General features: G+C 44.8%; 1 protein-coding gene across 3 annotated transcripts in view; it reads right to left on the bottom strand.

The window, feature by feature from the left end:
• Positions 1-3,712: 3,712 nt before the first annotated feature.
• Positions 3,713-11,681, bottom strand: part of stat5a (signal transducer and activator of transcription 5a) — an 83,919-nt gene continuing 75,950 nt past the window's right edge. For all 3 annotated transcript variants that reach the window (XM_083780031.1, XM_083780032.1, XM_083780033.1), the window contains 9 exons: positions 10,952-11,074; positions 10,417-10,509; positions 9,328-9,534; positions 8,424-8,518; positions 7,946-8,088; positions 7,571-7,726; positions 6,493-6,544; positions 4,802-4,912; positions 3,713-3,903 (listed from right to left, as the gene is read on the bottom strand). In XM_083780031.1, coding sequence (XP_083636157.1) covers positions 3,780-3,903; positions 4,802-4,912; positions 6,493-6,544; positions 7,571-7,726; positions 7,946-8,088; positions 8,424-8,518; positions 9,328-9,534; positions 10,417-10,509; positions 10,952-11,074 — 1,104 coding nt within the window. In that variant the 3' untranslated portion in view covers positions 3,713-3,779. The remainder of the gene's footprint in view (positions 3,904-4,801; positions 4,913-6,492; positions 6,545-7,570; positions 7,727-7,945; positions 8,089-8,423; positions 8,519-9,327; positions 9,535-10,416; positions 10,510-10,951; positions 11,075-11,681) is intronic.

Raw genomic sequence — 11,681 nt, 5'->3', positions numbered from 1 at the left:
TGAGGATTTTACCATGAAGGAACACAAGTCAGATGGACAGCACACAGAGGGCAGCACAGCCTGCGGTTCACTAGTCACTCACAAGTGATGATGATCTGCCATTGAAACTCTTGATGGTCCAGGGCATCAAAGTGTAGCAGGAGTAAAGTTTCTGCAAATCCTCCGTGTGTGTCCAGTTTGGCCAGGGTGGGTGCTCCCTCCACCGGAAACAATTGGCAGTGTTCACGGAGGGTGGTAAGCCACTCAGGGAGGGTGTTCTCTGTTGCTGCACTATAGCGACTCCTACAGTTTGGTCGGGCAGGGAACGGAATGGGCTCTATGCACACAGAATACTTCCGGGCCGCTTCCCTACTTCCTTCACAGGTGTTACCGATGATAGTGTACAAATTATACACTCACTCTAAGGGAGTTACACACCTGTACAGGGCCATTTGGAACCCACTCAAGAACACTTTGAGACCCACTGGTGTAGCAGAGGGTTTCCAGTGAGCCAGCAACACGCACAATAGCAGCACCCTGACTCTGTTTGATCAGAATGGAACAGAGCCTACATTAGTATCATCGGTAACACCTGTGAAGGAAGTAGGGAAGGGGGCCCAAGTTCTTTCCAAAATGGCGTGTGCATAGAGCCCATTAGGAAGGATATATCCCTGCACTGTGTGACTGGTGACATCACGTGTGTCAGTTTAGACATGTGGTTGTCTACACCCTCCATAAGACCAAACATTAGGGGGACTAAAATAAAAAACAAATTGCTGATACTCACGAAATCGTCACATATTTGAAATGTTCAAAATCAAGCTCAACAAGCAAGCAGCCAGATCTATCTGGATCATCATCCCAGCATCACAAACATGTAACAACAACAAATCGCAAGGAGGAACACTTATGAATGTACCTACTGGTATGAGAGTGAGTTTGATAAAAACTCCAGCCTTAAAAAAAGTATCCTTCATTGCACGGACAGCGTCACTCGCAGAAAACCTACTGTAAATGTAAATCTGTAGTTCTTTCTGCAAGCAATATCATTGAATTAGGCTCTAGAAACAACTGACGTAATGCGAGGTAGCATTGATGAGTGGAACAGATGAGAAGGAGGGGGGGTCCCAGAGGATGAGCAGGCAGTGCCAGAGAAATTCTTTACATTTGCTTTTCTCTGTGCAAACACAAGACACACAGCCCTGTGAGAGATAGGCACAATAAGCCCTGGTTTCAGCTGGTGAACAGATCCAAACAAACACGTCATACAAATGTCCCTACTGTGTGTGTGTGTGTGTGTGTGTGTGTGTGTGTGTGTGTGTGTGTGTGTGTGTGTGTGTGTATGTGTGTGTGTGTGTGTGTATGTATGTACAGTATGTATGCATGTATAGATATAGAGATATAGAGAGAGTGAGAGAGTGAGTGAGCAGTGTTGGGGAAGTTACTTTTAAAAAGTAAGGAATTATAGTTATCGTTACTTATCTAAAAAAGTAATTTGTTACTTTACTTTACATTAAATTATGAAAGTAACTACTTTACTTTACTTTAAAAAAAAATTATATAAAAAACGATTTAAAAGAAGGTTTTTGTGATCTCAATTAATCGCATATCAATAGGCCTATTTGACCTGATCATCAGTGAGCTTTTTTTCGAATGGATTTGGATACGAGTGAATCAATGAATAGTGACTACATAAGCATAGGCAATTAAACAAGTAGTAATAATAATAGTGATATTATTATTTATATAATGCTTCTCTGAGTACTTAAAGACGCTTTTCAAGGGGAACATGAGAAAACAAATAAAAACTACTTTATTAGAGAAAAACTAAGACTATGGAATAAAATAAATGAAAGTGGAATGAGATAGCTGGGGAAACAAATATTCTAGAGGTGTGTTTGAACTTATAGGTGGTGGCTGGCATGTCTTGTGAGTTTTGGGAAGTGCATAGTTTTGACAGGTCTGCCTGCTGTGGACAGTGAAACCCTGACCATTAAACACGGGCAGACGCAACATCGAGTGTGAGGGTTGGGGAACGGATGGAAAGTACCAGTGTTATTAGGAGGACTCCTTGGCTTCTAACGATATGGACCAGAGTTAAACTAATGTTAGCCCCATGCTAACTAGTTGCTACCCTCGTCAGAAACAACACCACCATCCAGATCGGGTGGAAGCTGCTTGTGCCCGTGGATGGGAAATGAGATTTAAAAGGCTATAGAAGTGTGGATGAAAGGCAAGCACAGATGTGCAATAAAGTTGTGTTGTGACTCGTATTTGCGTGTGTATTCCGTCTAACGAAGAGTGGTTTATGCTGCTACTGCTAGTTCGTTGTCGTTGCTGGCTGCTGAGTGCTGATGCATATTTAAGAGCGTCATAAGCATGCGCCCGTCCTGCGCTGGAAGTAGCAGATCTACAAGTTATCTACCGGTCGCAATGCACAGCGCTTTGGGCTTGTACATCTGTGTTTCTCCCGCAGTTAGTTGAGAGGCAGAGCACAAACGAAACTGTCAACACAGAGAGCGCTCTCTAGTCTCTGCACTGCAGTCAGCAGCACAGAGACGCCTGTAATATGATAGACTCACGGACTTTTCACTGATCACTTTTCACTGATCACATAAGTGGACAATAACGCCATAACGCGGGTAACGCTCGCACAATAACTATAAGGCCGTTATGGAATGGGAAATGTAAAACGTTAGGTTACAAGTTACTGCAAATAGTAGTTACGTTATGTAACGTAACGCGATGTAAGGGCGTTAGTCACAACACTGTGAGTGAGTGAGTGAGTGCGTGCGTGCGTGCGTGCGTATGTCCGGTATGCTGCTCAGAGAGCAACAGGAGAGTTATTCTGTGTTTAGGTTAGTGTATATGGAGGTTAACAACTGATTGAAAGCCCACTTTAGCACAACTGTGATTATATTGTCAAGCGCAAGAGCAAAACTCTTCATTAAAAGTTCTATCTTTTTGTCAAGGGGCAGGTTTCAATGTCCAAAATATCAATAATTCATTTACAAAGAAAAAAATAAAACAGTACAATTGGCTTCATACAGTAGATACTTTTAGTTTTATGTTTTTAAAAACCTTTCTGTTCAAAATCAACCGAAAATCCATGCACAATGTGAATGAGCTTCTTTTTCTTCCTTTCTTTCTTTTCACAATACTGCAACATGGTAGTCTGTTTTACAAACGAATGGACACGAATAAAAAGTAAAAAAAAAAAACGAAGAAAAAAAACAAACTAAAAGAAGTCACCGACATGCATGCTTTCATGCTGAAAAGAAAAAACAAAACAACCATTCATTAGTAACATTTCACATTATAGAGCTAACTGAAGAAGAAAAAACAAAACAAAACAAAAAATAATCATGACACATGAATGGAATTAAAATCCATGAGAAAAGGGAGTTGGGACGATGGGAGGCAGGGTTCATTTTGGTGTCATTTGGGGGGGCCAGGGGTCAGGACTGCTGGCCGCTCCACTGGCTGTCCATGGGCCAGAGGTCAGGGGTCAGAGGTCAGGACTGCTGGCCGCTCCACTGGCTGTCCATGGGCCAGAGGTCAGGGGTCAGATGTCAGGACTTCTGGCCGCTCCACTGGCTGTCCATGGGCCAGAGGTCAGGGGTCAGAGGTCAGGACTGCTGGCCGCTCCACTGGCTGTCCATGGGCCAGAGGTCAGGGGTCAGAGGTCAGGACTGCTGGCCGCTCCACTGGCTGTCCATGGGCCAGAGGTCAGGGGTCAGAGGTCAGGACTGCTGGCCGCTCCATTGGCTGTCCATGGGCCAGAGGTCAGGGGTCAGAGGTCAGGACTGCTGGCCGCTCCATTGGCTGTCCATAGGCCGCCGTAGCAGCTCCTCCACGTGCCGGGCCACGTCCATGGTGTCGTCCAGGTCAAAGTCCCCGTCTGCGTCCAGCATGGAGTCACTCCTGAGTACAAGTAAAAGTGTCGAAAATTGGAAATGAAAAAGTACCTAAAAATTGTATAGTACTTGAGTAAATGTACTTTACCACTGTTAGAGCGTTTAAGATGTCTACTAGGTTGAGAATCAGTAATTCCCCACCTTTTACATTTCAAGGACACCCATTCATTAGCTACAGACCCCCATTTGATACTTTGTTTTTAACTTCTGGGACCCAAATCTACACTGAAAAATCATCAGTGATTGTTTGTACGCATGGAACCAAATGGAACCTTTGTACACTCTCAAGAGTAAACAGACCTATAAGTGTCTGTGTCATGGACCCCTGGTGGTCCCCGACGGTCAGTGCAAATTGATTATGCTAAAATGTGGACATAGAAAGAGAGACAGGAATGAGATAGTGAGAGAAAGGTGGAGAGAGGGGCAGAGATAGATCAGTTTGAGAGAGGGAGAGTGAGAAGGGGTGTGAAGAGAAAGAAAGACAATTTTCCCCACGCAATAACCCCACATTGGCTAGCGGATTCGAGTGAAAATCAACCGATAATCACCAGTAGGTTACTTAGTTATCAAGCCAATCGTATCGACCTACTGCACATGCTGGGAGGCTACTGAGAACGACAAGCCTCCTCATACCCTAAGCTAAACATAACCGCAAGCACGGAGCAGCGCGGTCACTTCCGTATGTCCTAATCGCAGCCAGTAGGCTCCCAGACTACATGCAGTAGGTCGATAAGATTGTCTTGATAAGTAACCTACTGGTGATTATTGGTTGATCACATTCGAAGCGGGTGCATTGGCTGGATTATTGCTAGCCAAGCTGACAAAGTGCTGAAGAGAAGAGAGAGAGAGAGAGAGAGAGAGAGAGAGAAGAAAGTGGATCTTCAAGGGGCTTATTGTTGACTCACACGGGTGGGTATATTGCATAGGTGTGAGGGTGATTGACAGGTGCCGGGGATGCTCCGTGATCCATGTAGGTGGGGTTCCCGCCCGCCGGGTCAGGATTGGTTGTAGTGAACCTGTTGGGGGAGACGAGCACAACATATTAGTACTGCTCACCGTCTCATTATTTAGCACTTGCTCGTCCGAGGGTGCACCAGGGTGATAGGGGGGGTAGTGGTGGGGGTATGGGGGCAGAGAGCAGCACATGGCGCCGGGGGCCTGCTAACTAACAAGCCCAAACGTAATGATGAGGAAACGAGGAGCTCAGGGAGCCATGCATGCTCTAATTGGCCTCCTTCAACAGTAATAGTCAACTAATGATTGATCTGAATTCAGGAACCAATGTTTGATGATTGACTCTAAACGCTGTCTCGGTGGGGGGTGAGGGGGAGCAGAAAGAGAGGATGACAGAATGGAGGGATAGAGCAGCGGTTCTCTCCCTCAGCTCTCTCTCTTTCTCCCTCCCTGACATGGTTGCGGCAGATGGCCGCCCGCCCTAGAGCCTGGGTCTGCCTGACATTTCTTCCAGTTACGTGTTTTTTTCTTTTTTGCCACTTTCGCAAAAACAATTTGATGTTTGATGGGTGGAATAATGTCACGGGCCTCTGCTCTGTATGTAAAGTATCTTGAGATGGCTTGTTTCCTAGAATAAAGTTGAATTGAAATGAACTTTAAAGTGGGGACTGGGGACCCCCAGGAGTCCTTGAGGTGGATTCAAGGGGTTCACAGCTAAATTTGTTAATACTGTATGTCAAAATCTGTTTACTTTACCAATTTAACACGATGCGCATCGGCGACGTGAAAATAGCCGACCTACAAGCTGTTGCGATGCAACGCGCTGTGAGCTTGCAGAGCTGCTATTTTCAGAAAATCTTGAAAAATAATTGGAAAACATTTCTGGACACAAATCTTGCATGGGGTCTCTGGCACAACATATTTGGCGTCCTATCCTGGGATAGAGGACAAGCGGATGGGTGGGGAGAGACACTGGGATAGAGGACAAGAGGATAGGAGGGGGGAGACACTGGGATAGAGGACAAGAGGATAGGAGGGGGGAGACACTGGGATAGAGGACAAGAGGATAGGAGGGGGGAGACACTGGGATGGAGGACAAGAGGATAGGAGGGGGAGACACTGGCATAGAGGACAAGAGGATAGGAGGGGGAGACACTGGGATAGAGGACAAGAGGATAGGAGGGGGGAGACACTGGCATAGAGGACAAGAGGATAGGAGGGGGAGACACTGGGATAGAGGACAAGAGGATAGGAGGGGGGGAGACACTGGGATAGAGGACAAGAGGATAGGAGGGGGGGAGACACTGGGATAGAGGACAAGAGGATAGGAGGGGGAGACACTGGGATAGAGGACAAGAGGATAGGAGGGGGGGAGACACTGGGATAGAGGACAAGAGGATAGGAGGGGGAGACACTGGGATAGAGGACAAGAGGATAGGAGGGGGGAGACACTGGGATAGAGGACAAGAGGATAGGAGGGGGAGACACTGGGATAGAGGACAAGAGGATAGGAGGGGGAGACACTGGGATAGAGGACAAGAGGATAGGAGGGGGAGACACTGGGATAGAGGACAAGAGGATAGGAGGGGGGAGACACTGGGATAGAGGACAAGAGGATAGGAGGGGGGAGCTCAACACTTACTCTGGTACCACCTGCTTGATCTGGGGTTTGACATAGCCGTCCACTGCTTTAGCTGGAAGAGACAACCAGAGACAGACAGTTGTGGTTGTCATAGAGCTGTCACACAGTACAATCATTAATACAGTACAGTGTTAATTTAACTCTGAACATTTAGTGTACAAAGTAACGGGTCCATTTGGTTACATGTTGTATACTCCTGGAGTTACATTACAAATGGAAAATATAAAACTGAGGATTTTACTGTGCAAGTGGGGATTTACTAAAAGTTTGTTTCTGTGTGTTATTCATTGTCATCATCAGGCAGAAGAAACCTTGCATCAACGTGAAACTGTGCACACACACTTGCCAGAGCAGAACCCCAAATCTTATAGCTATACAGTAGCTCCACCAGGAGGCGGATTATTGCATACTGTACATATATTTGTCTCCTACAGATTTTGTCCAAACATCACGCACAATTCGGTGCACAGTATCTCTATGATCATGCGATATGGATCTATCCGATTTTCATATTGGATAATTCTTTCCATTTCCTGTTTTGGACATACTAGGTTCCCAGCCGACAACGACGACATGTGTGACGGTCCCCTGGATATTGTGTTATGAGGTTAGGTTATGTGGCTATGGTTTATGGAAATGGTGTATTATGTACAAGAAGTCTACACATTTTGATCAACGTTTTCCTGTCATCTCTCCTATTGTACCACATCAATACAGAATGGATGTGTGGTCATCATCTTATCCAACGATATCAAAATATATAGAGCTCTCTTCATTTGACTTTATCACCTAACCCACCCTCATGCACCTTATTCAACATTTGTGTTAATACATGCAACACGCACATTTCACCCATGCATACACGCATTACACTAATGATTACTGATTTCCACACCTCATCGGTTTATTCATGATTTACCCTGTTACTTTGATTATTTAATAAATACCAATTTCTTTGTTAAACTCCCCTGTATTTTTGTTGTTTGGTGTTCCTTGGCACCCCTAGGCCGGGGTCATAACACAACGCGTGGTGTAAATGAACATGATGCTGCCGTGTAGGAAAAAGAAGGTTACGTACAGAGTGGCGGGGTGTAGTATTTGGAGAAGACCTCATCCTTGGGTCTGTCAGGGTACAGGAACAGTAGGTGGTTGAGGTCGCTGATACGGTCCGCCAGAGAACGAATGGAGAAGTCTTTGGTTGTGTACGGCATGAGATTCCAAACCATTCTCTCCCCTGATGATGATTCAGGAAAAAAAGAAAAAAAGGAAAAATAAATAAAGATTCATTATGTCGATGGCACGTTGACCCATTAGGGGTTGGCGGTTTTCAGAAAACTGTCATGATTTAGAAGACATTAGAATCTGGTCTCAGGTATTTATGGGTTTAATTCTTTTCAGGCCTGGCTAACTCTCAAAAACATTGTTCGGCGGGCGTGCCGTGCACTGCACCTACCTGCTTTGTTGGGGTTTTCCGCCACCCAGGCGATGGTGATGCCACCGATCTCAGAGTCGCTGAAGCGCAGGAGGAACGTACCATTGGGTTTAGACATCAGCATGTCCTGAGCCTGCTGCTTGTTCACAAAGCCTAAAATAGCACTGAGAGAGAGAGAGAGAGAGAGAGAGAGAGAGAGAGAGAGAGAATTAATTGCCACGTGTTGTCTCTCGCCCCACTTGTTTCATCCTAATGCTCCACATTTGCAGGTAGGGGGATACCTCCAGGTTGCCATGGAAAATTCAACAAGTGTGGACTATTGGCTGATATGGGGGTTGAAAAAGAGGGGGGGGGGGGTGACATCCAGTCTGTACTGGTTGAGTGTAGCGATTTACTCACACAGATGAAGGCTGTTTGTTTTGCCAATAAAATTAAACACGTTCTTTCTTAGCAGTCATTCGATGGAAGAGTGAAACTGATAGTGACCTCCGTCACTTACCCATCATTCCAGTGTGGCTTGAGATGCTTTTTCGTCAACTCCATTACGCCATCGAACCACTGCCAAAATGTGAAGTTCCTTCCCGGCAGGCTTTCCTGTAAGATGAGGGAGGGAGCTTTGTAAGCTACATACACAATAAACAAAACACATTGGAATATACACAGACACGCTGATGTTCTGAAGGTTATGCAAGTTCCCAGAGACCATGCCGGTCCACAGATAGAGAGAACAACATGTCCTCAATTAGCTCTGGTCCATACAGCCCTAATGATCTATGCTGCCGTTGCATTAAGGCTCTGCCACTCTTTGCTTCTAGCCTTCGCATGAAATGCAGACTAGCCTATCCTCTGTATCGGAAATATAAAAAAAAAAACGTTTTACCTACTCACCAATACAAAAGCGGTTTGAGGAAAGTAGGCTTTCTAATTACACAAACCATCATTGTATTAGTGAGTAGGTAAAATGTAGGTGCTCTGACTCAGGTCCAGCAGAGTCTTTGTTGACATGACTTAACGGAAACAAATACAATGAATAACTCGTCTTGCTTTGCATGCAGCCTTAGTAGTGGTATCCTGAGGTCAGCATGTGGTGCAAATTAACAATGCAAAGAGAAAACTGAGGAAAGTAACAAAACAAGAATAATGGCTCAGACGACAATAATGGCTAGCTGCATGCTGACCCTGTTGAACTGGGACCATGTCATGGTCATGTTGCAATAATAATAATGATAATAATAATAATGATTCATGCTGACCCTGTTGAACTGGGACCATGTCATGGTCATGTTGCAATAATAATAATGATAATAATAATAATGATTCATGCTGACCCTGTTGAACTGGGACCATGTCATGGTCATGTTGCAATAATAATAATGATAATAATAATAATGATTCATGCTGACCCTGTTGAACTGGGACCATGTCATGGTCATGTTGCGGTAGTCGTCAGGGTTGTTGCTGCAGCTGCTGAAGGCCTTCTGCGCCAGGAACACCAGGTTCTCCTCAGACAGCCCTCGGTTGCTCTGGACCTCGGCCTTGTACTTCATGTTGAGAGCGTCGCACAGCTGCGGCCACAGCACCTTATCAGGCACCAGGAAGGGCACCCGTCCCTGCACAGGAAAAGAGGACGAGCTTTGTCATGTCTGGCAATAAGCAGTGCTGATTTTGATGGCACATTTTGATTTAGTTTTAGTCATAGTCTTTTGAATTTGGTCATATTTAAGGCCCAAACCACACCAATGGGTCGCCATGCAACTCCTTGCAACGAAACGGTTGCGAGTAGATGCATATAGTTGCAAGCAACCGTTGGATTGAACTAATTTAATCAGTTGGGTCGACATGCACTACCATGTGCCAACGCTGCGACGAACGCTAAAACCGGTTTGTTGCCTCTCGACCCATTGGAGTGGTTTGGGCTTTAGTCACCTGAAATGTTGTAGTGTTTTGGTCGACTAAATATCATACGATTTTAGACGACTAAGTCTACAGTGCATTATGTCGACAAAAAAATGCATTCTGGCAGGCCTTGATTGTGTCATAATGCCTGATTTTACACTTGGTTGCATGCTGAAAATAGCCAATCTAGATCTGCTATTTTCAGAGCGCAAAAACCTGAGCGCAACCAAACTATAAAGTGGAATAAAGTGGATCTCTTCTCCACTAGTCCCTATCTAACATTTTAGTCTAGTTTTTAATTTGTTGACGAAATTGAAAATATAGATCTCAGTTTTAGTCATCATAGCTTAGTTTTTATTTAGTCTTAGTCAGTGAAACATGGTAGTCGACGAACATTTTTAGTCATAGTTTTAGTCGATGAAATCAACACTGGTAAGCAGCTTGCGAAAATCAAACATGCACGTATGCCGGGCCGCCGGCACGGTGGTCCGGGCACCCTAGGTTGCAATGCCAGCCTCACAGCGTGTCGTGGGTTTGAATCCGACCTTTGCTGCATGTATGTATATGTATGACATATGCATGCATTTTCTACTTACCGGCTCTGCAAATGCGTTGTCCCACAATACAGTTGCCGTGGCATTATTATCTTGGCTCCCATGCACAATCACAACAACGGGAAGTGATAATGTCTGCAGAGGGAAACATATAAGGGTCCATCAGCAAACAGCATTAACAATACATGTAACAACAACAAGCAACCTTAACATTTCTATGGACAAAATGAGTGGACAAATACTGTCAGTGAAAACAATAAAAAAAATGAGTGGGTTTTATGTGTCATCATGGTTTGTGTAGGAGGAATGAATGCTCAAGGTTATGTTTCTATGACAAACGCATGGTAGAAGACTGTAGTAGGAATGTAGCATCATTGTGTTGAGAGTAAAGTACCGACTTGCCGAACGGTGCACATTTGTGTTGCGTGCTGAAAATAACCAATCTACAAGCTCACAAAGCATCAAGATGCGTTGTAAATAAGGCTATTTTTGCTGTGCGACACTGACACAAAACTATTGTAAAATATACAGTATATATCAGACTTTCTCCGTTTCTTCCCTGTCTGTGCGTCCGTACCTTAACCTGAAAAACAAGCTCGTTGCTGCCGACGCTAAACTGGGATTCAAACAGGATGGTGAACTTCTCTTCTGTGACCGACTCGGCCCCCCGCCGGTCCGACCGCTTGATCCTCTTCAGAGACTGCAGGAAAGAAGACATTGGACAAACACACACACAACAAAATCACACAACGGCCCGGGTATCGGAGGGACTCGAGGCCATCTTCACCCTCCCAATGACTTATTGTGGGGGTTAGAGATGGAGCACTCTTTTTCATTTTCCTGCCCCTGAGATTTCTATCACTGAAAATGTACAATAAAACGATAATAAAAAAAGAATACTTACGGGTTGATTTAAAAAAAAAATACTTTTAGTTAAACATAGCCTCATTCATTGACTTTCAATTTGACTAGCAATGTGCAGTGCATGCATTCTCTTTTATTCAGAGCACAGCGTTGAGATAACCTATGGACGGAGCAGGGGGATTGTCATTTAACAACCCTGATGTTGCGTTTACAGGGGCATTTATAGCTGCTGCAAAAGATGCAAAGCTACAAATTGAAGCTGAGCTGGGTTCAACTTCCAGATGCAAAGCCACAAACCTACATGCTGGATTGTTGTTGTTTTTTCTCAATCTCCCCCGTCAGCCGCCGTGCCTCTGACACACGTCACTACGGACGCACCCTTGATATGATGCCCACTAGTCCTATAGAGTCCCATAGAGTACAAATGTTTATAGAGCTAGTAG

The sequence above is a fragment of the Protomyctophum parallelum genome, assembly GCF_964188405.1.
Source record: "Protomyctophum parallelum genome assembly, chromosome: 13".
Classification (NCBI taxonomy): Eukaryota; Metazoa; Chordata; class Actinopteri; order Myctophiformes; family Myctophidae; genus Protomyctophum; species Protomyctophum parallelum.
Note: the sequence above shows the minus strand (reverse complement) of the source record. Positions and strands in the feature narration are given on the sequence as shown.